This window comes from Hemitrygon akajei, chromosome 12 (genome assembly GCF_048418815.1).
Source record: "Hemitrygon akajei chromosome 12, sHemAka1.3, whole genome shotgun sequence".
Lineage (NCBI taxonomy): Eukaryota > Metazoa > Chordata > Chondrichthyes > Myliobatiformes > Dasyatidae > Hemitrygon > Hemitrygon akajei.
In genome coordinates this window covers 89,308,572-89,328,038 of record NC_133135.1, presented here as the reverse complement: position 1 = coordinate 89,328,038, position 19,467 = coordinate 89,308,572, and the positions used below count along the sequence as shown (strand labels likewise).

At 43.1% G+C, this 19,467-nt stretch overlaps 1 protein-coding gene across 3 annotated transcripts in view; it reads right to left on the bottom strand.

The window, feature by feature from the left end:
• Nucleotides 1-19,467, bottom strand: part of atf6 (activating transcription factor 6) — a 377,097-nt gene that overhangs the window by 322,034 nt on the left and 35,596 nt on the right. For 2 of the 3 annotated variants that reach the window (XM_073063651.1, XM_073063649.1), the window contains exons 3-4: nucleotides 7,873-7,984; nucleotides 2,243-2,322 (exon numbers count right to left, since the gene is read on the bottom strand). In XM_073063651.1, the coding sequence (XP_072919752.1) occupies nucleotides 2,243-2,322; nucleotides 7,873-7,984 (192 nt within the window). The remainder of the gene's footprint in view (nucleotides 1-2,242; nucleotides 2,323-7,872; nucleotides 7,985-19,467) is intronic. The other variant, XM_073063650.1, reaches the window with a different exon arrangement.

Genomic DNA, 19,467 nt, shown 5'->3' with positions numbered 1-19,467 from the left:
AATACATCTCCTCTGATATTATTTTTCAGAACACCACATAACTGACTGTTTCAAATGCTTTACTGTGTATCCAAGATGTTGTTGGTCCATATTTGCCATAAAACACCAAACGTATTGCATACTTCAAAAGACTGATTACAAGTGCTTTCAATTCTGACAAAAAGTTCAACTGTGGACCAGATTTTGTGGGGGAATACTGGCATTATCGCAAGGAAAGCCAAGTAATTTTGGCATCCCAGTGAAGGAGCACAATGTTCCAACAACTCTTCACCAGTTACTCTGGAACGTTTGCCCGTGATAGGAACAGCATCTCATTTTTGTTCAAAACAGTTGAATTCAGTGATGTATGCAGTGAGAAAAAAGATCGAGGAGAAAGGCCAAGAAATTAAATACACCAATTAGAAACAATAGAAAAAAGATGAAGAGGATACTCATTATGTGAAAATGAAATGAAATGGAATAAAATTGGGAATCAATGGGTTAGATGGAATCAAGATAATTCAGAAAATGTTACAAAGTCTAGTTAGTCTCAACATAAGAACATGAAAAGCAAGAAAGAAACAATCATTACTTGAGGCAAATTAACTTAAACACAAACACTTCCTACAACTATACAAAACTACAACTATAGTTCAGCAAGCCCATAAAATGCTCTGTTTTGAAGATTTAAGATTGAAACATTCAGGGATAGAAAAAATCTATGTTATGAGAAGGAGCATTTGCAAGCCATCTGTTGCAATTTTGATGAACTTTCCCCATGAAAAATGTCAAGCAGAAAAGTACATGTGTTATATAAAGAATGCAGCTACTCTTCAGGGTTACAGGATAAAATATTGGAAATATAACAAATAATGAAACCAAATCAAAGGCAGGAAATGAGTAAATTTAAACTTCAAAGGAATGAAAAATATAATGAGATTAAAAGGTAAATAACTTCCAAGCATTTAATCATTTCCATTTGGTACAAAAATTATGCTGCTGAAGATGCAAATACTCAATCATCGAAAACTTTAATTCTGGAAATGAAAATTGCTGATTGTCACTCCATTATTTACCAAAGGCAAGAGAAACAAGGGACAGAAAACTATTACCATATTCCTATTGTAGAGCTATTATTAGAATTCACTTTCTTGGAGCAGAGACACAAAGAATTGACATGTAAACATGGCCAATTACAAGTGACTGAATGTCAATTTGTAAGTGCAAGTTATGCATAAATATTTTTATTTAAGTTCCAGTTAAGAAGGTGCAAGATGCTACTGGTGAGGAAATTACATTTTAAAAGGTAACTAAGAAAGTTCTTCTGTCGGAGGGTTGTTACTCATAGAAACATAGAAAACTTACAGCACAATACAGGCCCTTTGGCCCACAAGGTTGTGCCGAACATGTCCCTACCCTAGAAATTACTAGGCTTACCTATAGCCCTCTATTTTTCAAAGCTCCATGTACCTATCCAAAAGTCTCTTAAAAGACTCTATCGTATCTTTGGAATTCTCTGTCACGAGCTTTGGTGACTAAATCACTGAATATGTTCAAGGCAATGCCTGACACATATTTAAAGGAAACGAAGATTATGGAGAGAGATGAGGAGAACAGCACTGAGTCCAAGGTTGGAGCAGACATAATCTTATTGGATCATAATCCTACTGATTCAAGGAACCAACTGGCAGCTCTCTGGTGTTTTATATTCTTATACTCAAAACAATAAAAGTAACAAATTTGGTGAAAAGAGACTGAATGTTGGGATTCTGGTTACATATCAAAACTGGCAGGATGTGACAGAACTGTGTAGAAGGGTCTAAGGATGCAATGTTTTATAACGCATCAGGCATCAAATTCCAAATGCACAAGCCATTTTCTAATGTCAACATGAACATTTAATCTCCTCTATCTGACCACCTACAGAGCCCAGTTGTCAAATAAATGCTACAATGCTTTGGTGAACACTAAATTCATATGGACTCACTTCCTATCCTCTCGTAGTTTGCCCAATTAATTATAAAATTTAATTTCTGACACCTGCCATTCACTTTCTTCCTAATATCATTCAATGAAAGCTGTTTATGAACACAAGTTGCAATACATATTGTTTGAGAGTACAGTGGTGTTAAAAAGTAAACAAAAGCACTCCAGAACAAAACAATAAAATCAAAAAGAGCTTTAAAAATGCAAAGTAGTTTTGTGAATGCCACTGTTAGAAAATATTCATAAAACTTTTAGGCAAATAGGAAAAACTGCTTACATGTTGTAATAATGAATCTGCAGGAGAATGTACTGAAGAGTTTGAAGCTGGAGACAGAGGCTCAGATGTTGTTTGTCCATCTACAGGAGAAAGACATACAAAGAAACTTTTTAAAAATAAACTTAACTAATCCAGTAAAAAGATTTGTATATCAATAGGCAATTATTCTGTTTTTGCCTGAATTGTTAAAATTCAATTGACAGAGAGCAAGTTTTATTGTCCACTCTCAAATTAATCTCCCTTTGCTGATGGAGAGACGAGAGACTGTAGACACTGGAATCTAAAGTATCAAATAATCTTCTAAAGCATTTCAGCAGCTTGTGCAACATCTCTGAGGGGTGGGGGGCAGGAATGAATTGCTGGTATTTCATGTAGAAACCCTGCATCAGGACTGTGAATGCAGAAGGGAAACGGCTAGAAGAGAGGGAGTAGTGAGATTGGAATCCAAGGTGATTGGTGAACTAAGAAAGGGTAAAAGATGTCAGCCAGGTTGCAACAGGCAGGGAAGGGAGGTGTGGAGTTGGAAGATCGATGGTGGCAAGCAAAGACACAGAAAAAAAGAGTAGTAAGTGAGGTGAGGTGAGAGGAAAAGTGAGTGAAGGTTGCAGACAGCAACTTGAGTGGCTAAGCAAGAACACGAGGGGCTACCAGTTCAGGGTGGGGCCCATTACAAACTGGAAGAACAACACCTCATATTCTGCACAAGTACAGTCAGCCCTCCTTATCCATGAGGGATTGGTTCCAGAACCCCTTGCAGATACCAAAAAAACGGATGCTCAAGTCCCTTATTCAACCTGTCTCAATAGGGTGGACCTTAGGACCCAGCGGAACCCCAGAGCTTATTTAATCTGTCGCAGTGCAGTGGACATTAGGACCCGGCGGTACAGCTCTGAATCCACAGTGTTTCTGTTCACAAAAATAATCACGATCACGATTGAAAGTAAAGTGGAAATAATAAAGCGATCGGAGGGAGGTGAAATGCTATCGGTCACTGGAAAAGCATTAGGCTACAGTCGGTCAACAATCGGAACAATTTTAGATGATGAAGTGAGAAAGGCCCTGCCCCGATGAAAGCTACAGTTATTACTAAGTAACACAGTGGTTTAATTAATGGGTTTTGGGGTTTGGGGTTTTTGATCCTCCAAATCAACCAGGCACAAACAGAGAGCGCGCTCAGAAGTGGTCTCTCACTGGATCGAACTCGGGAACTTCACGAGCCCGGCGCTGAAACATACAATCTTAAGTGTTTTATATGCATAGAAAGGTAAAATATATACTCTATACTAAGACAAACATTTGACTAACTGACGCTAAATAATACTGGATGTACCTGTTCCCACTTACATAGTAAGAGAACTTCCAATTTTTTTTTCGATCCCGATCCACGGTAACCTACGTACATCCTCCCATATACTTTAAATCATCTCTAGATTACTTATAATACCTAATACAATGTAAATTCTATGTAAATTAGTTGTTATACTGCATTGTTTAGGGAATAATGACAAGAAAAAAAGTCTGCACATGTTCGAACAACAAGTGCTGGAAGAGCACTTCCAGGTCTTCTCGATTCACGGTTGGTTGAATTTGCGCATGCGGAACTCGCGGATAAGAAGACTGTAGTCTACAACCCTTTGGCATGTATATTGAATTTTCTAATTTTAGATAACCCTTGTTTCTGGTAGGTTCCCCCATTCCAATCACCACAAATTTGTCCCCTTTTTCCCCTCCCCGCCACCCAGTTTTGTTATCCACCTACCAGACTCATAGTTCACTCACAAACTCTATCCCCACCCAATAAATCTGGTTCTAGTTTCATTTGCCATTCACTTCTCCCCTACGTCCCCAATATTACCTCATGTACTTAACAGATTCCACCACTTTGTGTTCCTGCTTCTCAACCTCCAGCATCTGTCTACTACCTTCAACTACCTCTCCACACACGCCAGTCCATCTGCATCTCATTCATTTTCTCTTTGCTTCCATCCATTATTTTCCTCCCACTGTCACCCAAATTTAAAGCCCCTCCCTGGCTCAACTTGCCTGCCACCTTTCACTCCTCCTCAGTCCACATTGGGCTCCTGTCTCACCATTCCCCCTCTACATTTGATACTGGTCACCTCCCTTCTCCATTTACAACCCTGATGCAGGGTTCTGACCTAAATACTTCCCTCCCCCATCACTACCAACAGACTCTGCTCAAACCAGAGTATTAGAGCAGATAGTGAAGTGGAGGAGGATAAAGGTCATGCGAGAGCTGCAAGTATAGTGCATGGAGTAAAGTCAGATCTAACATATAAAGAGGCTTTGAGGAAAGAGAAACAGAATAAAAGATGTAAATGTAGTAAGGTAGAGGGGCTAAAGTGCGGCTACTTCAATGCAAGAAGCATCAGGAACAAAGGTGATGAACTGAGAGCTTAGATACATACATGGAATTATGATGTAGTAGCCATTACAGAGACTTGGCTGGCATCAGGGCTGGAATGAATTCTCAATTTTCCTGGATTTCAGTGCTTTAAAAGGGATAGAGAGGGGGAAAAAGTGGAGAAGAGGTGGCATTACTGGTCAGGGATATACAGCCACAGAAAGGTAGCGTAATGTACAGGATCCTCTTTTGAGTCAGTATGGGTAGAAGTCAGGAACAGGAAGGAAGCAGTTACTCTACTGGGGGTATTCTATAGGCCCCCTGGTAGCAGCAGAAATACCGAGGAGCAGATTGGGAGGCTGATTTTGGAAAGGTGCAAAAATAACAGGGTTGTTAGCATGGGTGACTTTAACTTCCCTAATATTAATTGGCACCTGATTAGTTCCAATGGTTTTGACAGGGCAGAGTTTTTAAGTGTGTCCAGGATGGATTTCTGTCACAGTATGTTGACAGGCCGACTGGGGGAATGCCATACTAGATCTAGTATTAGGTAATGAACCGGGTCAGCTCACAGATCTCTCAGTGGGTGAGCATCTGGGGGACAGTGACCACCGCTCCCTGGCCTTTAACATCATCAGGGAAAAGGACAGAATCAGCGAGAACAGGAAAATTTTCAATTGGGGAAGGGGAAATTCTGAGGCTATAAGGCTAGAACTTGCGAGTGAGAATTGGGATGATGTTTTTGCAAGGAAATGTACAATAGGCATGTGGTCAATGTTTATGGATCTCTTGCAGGATGTTAGAGATACATTTTTCCTGGTGAGAAAGATAAAGAACGGTCGGGTGAAGGAACACCCTGTGGGTGCAAGTGAGGTGGAGAATCTAGTCAGATGGAAGAAGGCAGCATACATGAGGTTTCGGAAGCAAGGATCAGATGAGTCTATTGAGGTAGAGTCTATATAGGGTAGCAAGAAAGGAGTTTAAGAAGGGGCTGAGGAGAGCAAGAAGGGGGCATGAGAAAGCCTCGGCGAGTAGGGTAAAGGAAAACCCCAAGGCATTCTTCAATTATGTGAAGAACAAAAGGATGACAGGAGTGAAGGTAGGCCCAATTAGAGATAAAGGTGGGAAGATGTGCCTGGAGGCTGTGGAAGTGAGCAAGATCCTCAATGAATACTTCTCTTTGGTGTTCACCAGTGAGAGGGAACTTGATGACGGTGAGGACAATATGAATGAGGTTGATGTTCTGGAGCATGTTGATATTAAGGCAGAAGAGGTGTTGGAGTTGTTAAAATACATTAGGACAGATAAGTCCCCAGGGCCTGAAGGAATATTCGCCAGGCTTCTCCACAAGGCGAGGGAAGAGATTGCTGAGTCTCTGGCTAGGATCTTTATGTCCTCATTGTCCACGGGAATGGTACCGGAGGATTGGAGGGAGGCAAATGTTCTCCCCTTGTTCAAAAAAGGTAGCAGGGATAGTCCGGGTAATTATAGACCAGTGAGTCTTGCATCTGTGGTGGGAAAGTTGTTGGAAAACATTCTTAGAGATAGGATCTATGGGCATTTAGAGAATCATGGTCTGATCAGGGACAGTCAGCATGGCTTTGTGAAGGGCCGATCGTGTCCAACAAGCCTGATAGAGTTCCTTGAGGAAGTGACCAGGCATATAGATGAGGGTAGTGCAGTGGACGTGATCGACATGGATATTAATAAAGCACTTGATAAGGTACGACACGGTAGGCTTATACAGAAAGTCAGAAGGCAAGGGATACAGGGACGTTTGGCCAGGTAGATTCAGAATTGGCTTGCCTGCAAAAATCAGAGGGTTGTGGTGGAGGGAGTACATTCGGACTGGAGGGTTGTGACTAGCGGTGTCCCACTAGGTTTGGTTCTGGGACCTCTACTTTTCGTTATTTTTATTAACGACCTGGATGTGGGGGTAGAAGGGTGAGTTGGCAAGTTTGCAGACGACACAAAGGTTGGTGGTGTTGTGGATAGTGTTGAGGATTGTTGAAGATTGCAGAGAGACATTGATAAGATGCAGAAGTGGGCTGAGAAGTGGCAGATGGAGTTCAATCCGGAGAAGTGTGAGGTGGTACACTTTGGAAGGACAAACTCCAAGGCAGAGTACAAAGTAAATGACAGGATACTTGGGAGTGTGGAAGAGCAGAGGGATCTGGGGGTACATGTCCACAGTTCCCTGAAAGTTGCCTCACAGGTAGATAGGGTAGTTAAGAAAGCTTACGTCGAGGAATAGAGTTTAAGAGTCGCAGGGTAATGATGCAGCTCTATAAAACTGATGAAGGGTTTCGGCCCGAAACGTCGTCACTACCTCCTCCCATAGATGCTGTCTGGCCTGCTGAGTTCTGCCAGCATTTTGTGTTTTTATTTATTTCCAGCATCTGCAGATTCACTTGTGTTGCCTTGGAGTATTGTGTCCAGTTCTGGTCGCCTCACTATAGGAAGGATGTGGAAGCAATGGAAAGGGTACAGAGGAGATTTACCAGGATGCTGCCTGGTATAGAGAGTATGCATTATGATCAGAGATTAAGGGAGCTAGGGCTTTACTCTTTGGAGAGAAGGAGGATGAGAGGAAACATGATAGAGGTATACCAGATATTAAGAGAACAGATAGAGTGGACAGCCAGCGCCTCTTCCCCAGGGCACCACTGCTCAATACAAGAGGACATGGCTTTAAGGTAAGGGGTGGAAAGTTCAAGGGGGATATTAGAGGAAGGTTTTTTCTCAGAGAGTGGTTGGTGCGTGGAATGCACTGCCTGAGTCAGTGGTGGAGGCAGATACACTAGTGAAGTTTAAGAGACTACTAGACAGGTATATGGAGGAATTTAAGGTGGGGGGGTTATATGGGAAGCAGGGTTTAAGGGTTGGCACAACATTGTGGGCCGAAGGGCCTGTACTGTGCTGTATTGTTCAATGTTCTATGTTCTAAACCTCAGTTTCTCATGCAAGTTGTTGTTGTCTCTGATATCAGCCTTTTCCTTTTCTTTTTAAACTCAAGCTTCTAAAAGCAAGGAAAATACAGCTGGTCAAAAATCAGAAAGTTCGGGGAACATTTTGCAGATCAGGCAGAGAGAGGAGTTCACATCTCAGATTAATGACCATTCATCAACCTAACACATCAACTCTGATTTCTCACTGATGCAACATGACATGCTGATAATTCACAATTTTTTCTGTTTTGTTTTTCTGTTGGCTAGTATACTTGAAAGTGGATAGCCTATCACTCAAATTTTACAGATATACTTACAACTTGAATCATTGGAAGAGGGAATACCTGGAGATGAGCTGCATGTTGGTCCCCAAGGATCATAATCCCAGGGTGTGAATTCCAAACTAAAATCAACCTCCATGTCACTATCCTAATGAAAGACAAAAACACAAATATTACTATTTGTCAGTGTGAACACATCGTTCAATTAACTTAGTCTTCACTATTTCCAAATACGATACAATGCACAGTGTTATATCCATATCGGTATTACAACCCTAAAAACATTCATTTAGCTCAAAAGGTGTGAAAACTTATTGCTCTTGAAATAAACAACTTCATGATGAAAATTAAAATGACAAAAACTGAAGCAATTTGTTAAATTGTACAATGAGAAATACTATATTTCCAAACAAATTATTAAATATCACAATATATTAGCAATTTGGATTTCTTTCAAGATACGAAGTTAAACTGTCAAAATCAGCACTGATGCTGATTAATACAGATAAAAGTAAGTTATCTCTCCCTCCCCAGATTAATGTTACAAATGAGGTCCTCTACTTGGGTATTAAAGTTAATACTTCCTTATCGTCTGTGGCTAAAACAAATTTCAGTCGGCCCTTCTTATCCGCGGGGGATTGGTTCTGGGACACCCCGCGGATACCAAAAATCGCAGATGCTCAAGTCCCTTATTTAACCTGTCTCAGTGCGGAGACACTTTAGGACCCAGCGGAACCCCGGACTTTATTTAACATGTCTCAGTGCAGTGGACATTAGGACCCAGCGGCGCAGCTCTGAACCGGCAATGTTTCTGTTCACGAAAATAATCACAATCACTATTGAAAATAAGGTGGAAGTAATAAAGCGATCAGAAAGAGGTGAAACACCATCGGTCATTGGAAAAGCATTAGACTACAGTTGGTCAACGATCTGAACAATTTTAATGGAGCATGTGAAAGGCCCTGCCCCGATGAAAGCTACAATTATTACTAAGCAACGCAGTGGTTTAATTATTGAAATACGTATGTTTCTTAAGTTTTATATGCAGAGAAAGGTAAAATATATACTATAAACTAAGAAAAACTTTTGACTAATTAACGCTAAATAATACCAGATGTACCTGTTCTGACTTCAAATCCGACTTAAAAACGGACTCAGGAACGGAACTGCTTCATAACCCAGGGACTGTCTGTACTTTTAAATCATCTCTAGATTACTTATAGTACCTAATACAATGTAAATTCTATGTAAATAATTGTTATACTGTATTGTTTGGGGAATAATGACAAGAAAAAATAGTCTGCACATGCTCAAACGACAAGTGCTGGAGAGAGAACTTCTGGGTTTTCCCGAGCCGCAGTCTGAATGTGGAATGCATGCGCAGTCTGAATCCGCGCATGTGGAATCTACGGATAAGGAGGGCCGACTGTACTCTTTAATTTTGAAAAAAATATAAGAAGATATTAATCGATGGAGACACCTGCCAGCATCAGTCCCAGCCCGTATATCGGTCATTAAAATGAACATCTTAACCCACATTTATTTTATCAGCTCAATGATCCCACTTGCGCCTCAAGCAGGATATTGGCAAAAACTGGACTCCCTACTGCGATGAAAAACACAAAATGCTAGCAGAACTCAGCAGGCCAGACAGCATCTATGGGAGGAGGTAGTGACGACGTTTCGGGCCAAAACCCTTCATCAGGAGTGAAGTAACATGAGATGGTCGAGGGGGGATAAGAAGTGAGGGGGAGGGATGAAGTAGAGAGCTGGGAAGTGATAGGCTGGAGGGAAATGGGCTAGGGGGAAGGTGGAGAATTAAGAGAAATAAAAGAGAAAGAAAGGTAGGGCTGGGGGGGAGATTGTAGTGGGGGGGGGGGGAAAGAGAAAGAGAACCAGACTAAAATTATAGATAGGGATGGGGTAAGGGGGGGCAGGGGTATCAACGGAGGTCAGTGAGTTGGATGTTCATGCCGGCAGGTAGGAGGCTACCTAGGCGGGAGATAAGGTATTGCTCCATCGACCTGCGTGTGGCCTCATCTTGACAGTAGAGGAGGCCATGGACAGACATATCGGAGTGGAAGTGGTCTGTGGAATTGAAGTGTGTGGCCACAGGGAGATCCTGCCACTGCTGAAGGACTGAGCGCCGGTGTTCGGCGAAACGATCTCCCAGTCTGCGGCAGGTCTCCCCAATGTATAAATGGCCACATCGGGAGCACCGGATACAGTATATCACCCCAGTTGACTCGCAGGTGAAGTGGTGCCTCACCTGAAAGGACTGTCTGGGGCCTAGGATGGTGGTGAGGGAAGAAGTGTGGGGGCAGGTGTAGCACTTCTTCCGTTTGCAGGGATAAGTGCCTGGAGGGAGGTCGGTGGGGAGGGATGGGGGGGATGAATGGACAAGGGAGTCGCGTAGGGAGCGATCCCTGCGGAAAGCCGAGAGTGGGGGGGAGGGGAAGATGTGGCTGGTGGTGGGATCCCGTAGGAGGTGGCGGAAGTTGCAGAGGATTATACGTTGGATCTGTAGGCTGACAGGGTGATAGGTGAGGACCAGGGGGACTCTATCCCTGGTGGGCTGGCGGGGGGGGGGGGTAAGGGCAGAGGTACGTGAAATACGGGAGACACGATGGACGGCAGAGTTGATAGTGGACGAAGGGAAGCCCCTTTCTTTAAAAAAGGAAGACATCTCCTTTGTCCTAGAATGAAAGGCCTCATCCTGAGAGCAGATGCAGTGGAGGCGGAGGAATTGAGAGAAAGGGATAGCATTTTTGCAGGAGACAGGGTGGGAGGAGGAATAATCTAGGTAACTGTGGGAGTGTGTAGGTTTGTAGTAGACATCGGTGGATAGGCTGTCTCCAGAGATAGAAACAGAAAGATCTAGAAAGGGGAGGGAGGTGTCGGAAATAGACCAAGTGAATTTGAGGGCGGGGTGAAAGTTGGAGGCGAAGTTAATGAAGTCGACGAGCTCAGCATGTGTGCAGGAAGCAGCGCTGATGCAGTCGTCGATATAATGTAAGAAGAGAGGAGGACAGATACCGGTGTAGGCTTGGAACATAGATTGCTCCACATGGCCGACAAAAAGGCAGGCACAGCTAGGACCCATGCGGGTGCCCATGGCTACACCTTTAGTTTGCAGGAAGTGGGAGGAGCCAAAGGAGAAATTGTTAAGGGTGAGGACTAATTCCGCAAGGCGGAGAAGAGTGGTGGTAGAAGGTGACTGGCTGGGTCTGGAATCCAGGAAGAAACGGAGAGCTTGGAGACCTTCCTGGTGGGGGATAGAGGTATATAGGGAATGGATTTCCATGGTGAAAATGAGGCAGTGGGGGCCAGGGAACTTGAAATCTTTGAAGAGATGTAAAGCATGGGAAGTATCACGGACATAGGTAGGAAGGGATTGAACAAGGGGAGATAAAACAGAGTCGAGATAGGCAGAAATGAGTTCAGTGGGGCAGGAGCAAGCAGAGACAATGGGTCTGCCTGGACAGGCAGGTTTGTGAATCTTAGGTAGGAGGTAGAAACGGGAAGTGTGGGGTGTGGGAACTATAAGTTTGGTGGCCGTGGATGGGAGATCTCCTGAGCTGATGAGATCGGAAATAGTTTGGGAGACAATGGACTGGTGCTCCCTAGTGGGGTCATGGTCCAGGGGTAGATAAGAGGAGGTGTCAGCGAGTTGTCGTCGTGCCTCCGATATGTACAAGTCGATGCACCAGACGACAACAGCACCCCCCTTATCAGCGGGTTTGATGGTAGGGTTGGGATTGTTGCAGAGGGAATGGAGAGCAGAGCGTTCAGAGGGGGTAAGGTTGGAATTGGAGCAAGGGGTGGTGAAGTCGAGATGGTTAATGTCCCGACGGCAATTAGAGATAAACAGATCCAGGGTGGGTAGAAGTCCTGGGTGGGGAGTCCATGAGGAGGAGGAGGGTTGGAGACGGGAGAACGGGTCATCGGTGGGGGTGGGAGAGCCCCTACCGAAGAAGTGGGCTCAAAGACGGAGCCGGCGGAAGAAGAGCTCCAGGTCCTGGTGCACCCAGAACTCACTGAGGTGAGGCCTTACTAAGGACAGAGCGCTCAGCCTCAGAGAGAGGATGATCGGAGGGGATGGTGAAGACCTGGCAGGGTTGAAAGCTCTGGTCCGAGGGTGGTGGGAGGCTGGTGGAGTCAGTGGGGAAGGGGTGGGGGTGAGAGGAAGCTGAAGCCCCCGAGGGCCCGGGAACCGGTGATTGAACCTCAGGCTCAGAAAGATCAGATGGCAGCGTGGTGGTGGGGGAAGGGGAGATAGCAGCGCATGGAGGTCCAGCTCGGAGGTTACCATGATGCTATGTTTGGAACAGTAAACAACCCAACATAAAGTGGTCAGCTCTACAATTCAAAAAGTCAGATGGGGGATTGGCATGTCCAAATTTTAAACCTTATCTCTGGGCATTTGTATTAAAAAGACTTAGCTACTGGATGGAGGAGGATAAAGTTTTGCCATGGAAAAATATAGAACAAGAGCTAATAGCACCAATAAGGTTGAAGGACTTCCTCCTTATAGATATATCTACCAAAAAATGTGATTTGTATTACGGTCCAATTTTAACCCATACTGGACAATGGGGTGACCCGCTGGGGCACCCTTTGAGAAAAAGGCAGTGCAGTCTGATGTGACCAGAATGAACATTACATTTTCAAGAATTCTATTGGTATTGCTTTGGTTTGGAAATTGAAGATGAAAAACGCAGTTTATTTAAGAAGAAAAACACGTATAAAGGGAAATGTAGCTCCTCCTGGTTTAACGACAGATACTTCTGATGGCAACATTTCTAGTTTTCTTCTGTAGGATCGGAGACTCGGCTGACAGTTCATCCCAACTCCCCTTCCCTCTGTAGAACCACTCTCAGCTGTCCCTACTTATCGTCTAATCCAGGCTTCAACTCAACCATATGAACAACAGTTCCCACAATGAACGTTGGGAGCGACAGATCATACACAGACTCAGTCTCTTTCTGCTGGTGGGAGTGGCTGGTGTTGACGGGTTATCACATGATATATTTGGAGAGGCTGAGCATTTCCCAGTTTAAACTTTTGGAAAAATTGTTCAGTTTTTCCATGTTTCGTCCCTAGCTCCGACTGCAATCTGCTTTTCAATCATGGACCCATTTCTATCCTGCAGCTCCAACATTAATTTTTTTTAAAAGTGGCGCCCCCTCAGATTTTTTCCATTTATGATAGTTGGCTTGAAGCTGAACACAAATATAATTTTAGACTATTTGCATCACATAGGAATTAAGAGAAACAAGAAATTAACTTTCATTGAATATAATGTGTTTAATTGCACAACGGTGCTGACGCTTTGTAATAGTTCAACTAAGCTAAAAATGTTTTGTTGATTACTTTCGTTTGTACTCAGTGTGCAAGTCTTTGAGCTTACATATCTAACAATAATCAGCCAGCATCGATGGATTCCAGCTGCCCTGCATATAGATGCTATAAGTGTTTAGAGCAGCAGAAAAATTCCTAAAATTTAAAAGCGTATGGTGCAAATCATCTCCATTCAGGAATATGGAACAATAATCACTTTCTATCTGGAGGGGGGAACCATTCACTAACATAACTTGAGAGGATAAAGATATTAGTGGGGCAAGTACTATCCTTAGCTTTCAAGAACTGGTATCTTGATATAATATTGATAAACACTCCCTTTTCTTCTACTTTAGAGTAAGATCAGCTTGTAAAGCCTATGAGGTTCCCTTGGATACAGAGTGCTCCAAGACAGATACTGTCATATGTCGATGATAAATTAAACTCCCAGAAATATATGCCCACATCAGGAATGAAAGCCTGGGATATGTCCTTATCCCAGGACTGGGATGCGATTTGTATTAATGCTGCCAGTGCTTCAAAAAACCCAAATCTTCGGTATATACACTTGAAATTCTATCATACAGCATATCTAACACTGAGAATTAGACATCAAATGGGACTGGTTCCTGACTCATATTGCTCATTTTGCCCCCACGGAACTGTTGGCTCTTTTATACATGTTGTATGAGAATGTCCAGGGGTTTTTGGTTTGTGGGGGAAGGTTATCAGTACTCTTACAGAACTAACGGGGATACAATTACCAATGGACCCGCTGTACATCTTCTAAATGATGATTCTCACCTTTCCCTTATGGAAAAAACACACAAAATCTAGCTGGCAGGGATAACTGCAGTGAAGAAGATTGTAGTCCAGCGTTGGAAACCTCCTCGTGATATTTCAAGTACTCACTGGCTTCGGAGCTTTTTGGACATTTCTTACCCGGAATTATCATCAGCAAGAGTAAATGATGCACAACTAAACACAATCTTAATGTGGACAAAGCTGATATCTAACTTCAATATCTTCTGTTAAAATAGGAATGCTCTGTCTGTGTATGCACTACTATTCAGTTGGTTGGTGGAGGGGGGAGGGGGGAGGGGTGGCGAGGGGGATGGGGATGAGTGTTGGGGGTGGCTGGGTTAAACAGTCAAAATGTAATCAGCAACTGGGTGTTTTGAATGTAATTTGTTGGTGTTGCAATAAAAATTAGTGATTAAAAAATCACAATATTTTAAAGGAAAACGGCAAAATACAAAGATAAAACTTTGACAATTAAGGATCAAATTTATTGAAATCACAAGAGAATATCAGTCAGTGGGGTGTTATTTAGGCTTAGTCAAATTTCTTAGGCTTTGGTAAGCAGCACGATGTACAAATACAAGTATGGAGCATTAATAAGGTTTTCATGATATTTCCATGAAAGTCAAACGTAAAAGGGTAATGAAAGGTGCTAAATTTCTGGAGGATAATTTACCGCAATACCATGTCCCTGATACAAATGTGCCATACATATTCAGCTTAATGGTTAATAATCCAGAGGCATGCAAATTAAATAAAGTCATAATTATCTTAATTAATTTAGCATTCATAAGGGAAAAGGACAAAGTTACTTAGGTATATTTTAGATTTTATCATTATTACCCCCATGCCACAAATCAAATAAACATAACTGTGGAAAGGCAAATTTAATAACTATACAAAGTCAGTCTGGGATACTTAATGTGATACAGAAACAATTAGCACAGCTAAGGGCAAGAGCATTATTTACCAAGAAATTGTGTGAACAATTTTTTTGTAAAGGAGCTATCGCTGACAGAACACGGAGGCACCTTCACGAACCCACACAGCCCCCGATGAGCCTGTGACTTCAGTCTCTTGAGACCTACATTAGAGCATCTTTCTTAGTCAATAGTATTGTCTTGTAGTTCTTACTTTCTGTTTTGGCTGCCCTGCTCATTTCTACTTTTGAGAATCAGCTTTGGTATTTGCATTATGGACTTGATAGTTGATTTACTTCAAAGTTCAAAGTAAATTTATGATCAAAGTATATATATGTCATCATATACTAACTTGAGATTGGGATTCTTGTAGGCATATTCAGGAATAGAAATACAACAGAATTTATGAAAACCTTTAAATATCAAAGACTAACAAACAGTAATGTACAAAAGACAACAAACAATAAATCACACAAATAATAAACAGTAAATATATAACACTGAGTTGTAGAGTCCTTGAAAGGTGAGTTGACAAGTTATGGAGTCAGCTCAGCATTGAGAAGACAGAAGTTAGCCACGCCATTGAGCATTCAGGAGCTTCATGGTTGAAGGGTAATAACTGTTCCTGAACCTGGTGGTGCAGTGTCAAAGGCTCCTGTATCTCCCTTCCAACTGCAGCAGCGAGAAGAGAACATGGCCTGGATGATGGATGCTACATTCTTGTGACAGTGCTTTTTGAAGATGAGTTCAGTGGCAGGCAGGGCTTTGCCTGTCGTGGTGTAGCCACCACTGTTTGCAGGCTTTTCTATCCTCGGGCATCGGTAATTCCATAATACCATAAGACACACAATATAGAGGAGAAGCTTTGGAGACAATGGTGCCTAATGGCAACTCCTTTGCTTGCATCTTTGGAAACAGCTCTATTTCTATCTTTTATATCTCTATTTTTCCCTTTCAGGGTTCTTTTGAAGACTGACTTGGCGTTACACTCAGACTTTGGTTCTTTGCGGGAATGGGACCCGCTTTCGGGGTCTCACCACTGGCTGTTATCCGTTACACCAACAACTCGGCCTAGAAGATTAGCTCACCTTCAGAGTTTCGGGCTTTCATGGCTCTGGAGGCAGGTGGGCTCGTGGTCGGTGCCTCTTCAGAAATCGGTGTGTCGTGAGAAGCGGAAGTTTGAAAGCAAAAAGCTGGCTGCTGGCTGTGTGCCCAGAGACCTGAGTTCTTTGGGCACAGAGCTCAGAAAAAGCAACGCAATGGACTTTTAACATCGTAAACCAGCGAGTAGTTTCCCCTCTCGCTGTGAAAAAGAGACACCTCTTTTTCCCTTTATTAGGGAGAGAGCCTGTGGTATGTCAAATACTAAGTGAACGAGTAGTGTTTGGAGCACTTCAAGTCTGTGTCTTTGCTGTTGCTTTGCTGCACACTTGAGTGCTCCGTGAGGGGTGTCGATGCTTTTTTTTGCTGGTGGGGGAGAGAGGATCATTGCTTTGCTGCTGCTTATGCGTGCAAGGGGTGTATTTGGGGTTCTAACATATAACTATCATTCACTGTTTGGGGCACTCCTCTGTTTTCTTGGATGGTTGCTAAGAAAAAGAATTTCAGGATGTATATTGTATACATTTCTCTGACATTAAATGTACTTTTTGACAGTCAATGGCCACTTTATTAGGTACACCTGCTTGTTAATGCAAATATCTAATCAGTCAATCATGTAGCATCAACAGTGCATAAAAGAATGCTGACAGGCTCAAGAAGTTCAGTTAATCTAACCAGGTATCAGAATGAGGAAGAAATGTGATCCAAGTGACTTTGACTGTGGAACAATTGGAGTGGTTTGAGTATCTCAGAAACCAATGATCTCCTAAGATTTTCATGCACAACCAGTTTCTAGAGTTTACGGACAATGGTGCAAAAAACAAAAAAACATCCAGTTCTGTGGGCAAAAGCATCTTGTTAATGAGAGAGGTCAGAGGTGAATGGGCAGATTGGTTCAAGCTGACAGGAAGGCGACATTAACTCAAATAGTAGTGTGCAAAAGTGCATCCCTGAATGCACAGTTTATCAAACCTCGAAGAGGATGGGCTAAACAGGTACAGAATAAGGTGGCCAGAGTATAAAAGCAAAATTGGGCTATTCGGCCCATCGGGCCTGTCGGCTATTCAATCATGGCTGATTTATTATACCTCTCAATCCTATTCTCATTCCTCCTCTACATAATGTTTGACAACCCTTATTAATCAAGGGCTCATCAACCTCCAGTTGAAATATACTCAATGACTTGACCTCCTCAGCCATCTGTGGCAATGAGTTCCACAGATTCTCCATCCTCTGACTAAAAAAAATTCATCCTCATTTCTGTTCTAAAGGGGCATTCTTGTATGCTAAGGCTCTGCCGCATGGCCCAGGACACACCCCACTATCGGAAACATCCTGTCCATGTCCACTCTATCAAGCCTTTCAATATTCGATTGATTTCAATAAGACCCCCTCCTATTCTTCTAAACTCCAGCGAGTACAAGCCCAGAGCCAACAAGAACTCCTCGTATGTTAACCCTTTCCTTCCCAGGAGCTTTCTCATGAAACTCCTCTGAACTCTCTTCAATGTCAGCACATTCTTTCTTAGATAAGAGACCCAAACTTCCACACCAAATTACAAATGTGGTGTGATCAATGCCTAAAAAGCATCAGAATTACAACTTTGCTTTTGTATTCTGGTCCTAATGCTAACATTGCATTTGCCTTCATTACTACAGACTTAACCTGCAAGTTAAGCTTTAGGGAATCCTGCAGTAGGATATCCAAGACCTTTTGCACTACAGATTTCTGAATATGTTCCCCATTTAGTATACCATCTACGCCTTTATCCCTTCTACCAAAATGCATGACCATATACTTCTCTTCACTGTATTTCATCTGCCATTTCTTTTCCCATTCTCTTAATCTATCAAAATCCTTCTGCAGACCCCGTTTCCTCAACACTACCTGTCCCTCCACCTATTTTTATATTGTCCGCAAACTTAGCAACAAAGCCATCAATTCTGTCATCCAAATCATTGACGTATAACGTGAAAAGAAGTGGTCCCAACACAGAGGCCCGCAGCACACCACTAGTCACCAGAAGTCAATCAGAAAAGGCCCCCTTTATTCCCCACTCTATGCCTCCTAACAGTCAGCCAATCTTCTATCCATGCTAGAATATTTCCTGTAATACCATGGACTCATTTCTTGTTAAGCAGCCTGATGTGCAGCACTTTGTCAAAGTCTTCTGAAAATACAGGTAAATAACATCTGAATCTCTCTTGAGAAAATAACAGCAAATAGACAAAGAATTCCAACAGATTTTTATAAATGAATTGGATGAAGAAGCAGAAGCGCAAACACGAGGAAATCTACAGATTCTGGAAACTCAAGCAACACACACAAAATGCTGGTGGAACGCAGCAGGCCAGGCAGCATCTGTAGGAAAAAGTACAGTCAACGTTTCGGGCCAAGACCCTTCGTCAGGACTAACTGAAAGAAGAGATAGTAGGAAATTTGAAAGTGGGAGAGGCAAGGGGAGATCCGAAATGATAGAAGAAGACAGGAGGGGGAGCGATAAAGCCAAGAGCTGGAAAGTTGATTGGCAAAAGGGATACAAAGCTGGAGAAGGGAGAGGATCAGGGGATAGAAGACTTAGGCAGAAAGAAAGGGGGAGAGGAGCACCAGAGGGAGATGGAGAGCAGTCAAGGAGTGATTATGGGAGGGACAGAGAGAGAAAAAAACAGGAAATAAAAGGGGGGAAAAAAAATAATAAATAAACAAATAAATAAATAGATAAGGGATGGGGTAAGGGGGGGGCATTAATGGAAGTTAGAGAAATCAATGTTCATGCCATCGTGTTGGAGGCTACCCAGACAGAATATAAGTTGGTGTTCATCCAACCTGAGTGTGGCTTCATCTTGACAGTAGAGGAGGCCATGGATAGACATACCAGAATGGGAATGGGACGTGGAATTAAAATGTGTGGCCACTGGGAGATTTCCAGCATATTGCCAGCTTTTTCTGGCAGACAAAGTGTAGGTGTTCAGCGAGTCTGCGTCAGGTCTCACCAATATATAAAAGGCCACACCAGGAGCATCGGACGCAGTATACCACACCAGCCGACTCAAAGGCGAAGTGCCGCCTCACCTGGAAGGACTGTCTGGGGCCCTGAATGGTGCTGAGGGAGGAAGTATAAGGACAGATGTAGCACTTGTTCCGCTTACAAGGATAAGTGCTGGGAGGGAGATCGGTGGGAAGGGATGGAGGGGCCGAATGGACAAGGGAGTCGCACAGGGAGCAATCCCTGCGGAAAGCAGAAAGGGGGGGAGGGAAAGATGTGCTTGGTGGTGGGATCCCGTTGGAGGTGGCGGAAGTTATGGAGAATTATATGTTGGACCCAGGGGCTGGTGGGGTGGTAGGTGAGGACATGGGGAACCCTATCCCTAGTGGGGTGGCAGGAGGATGGGGTGAGAGCAGATGTGCGTGAAATGGGAGAGAAGTAGAAGGGTTAGTAAGTTTGCTGATGACACAAAGGTTGGGGGTG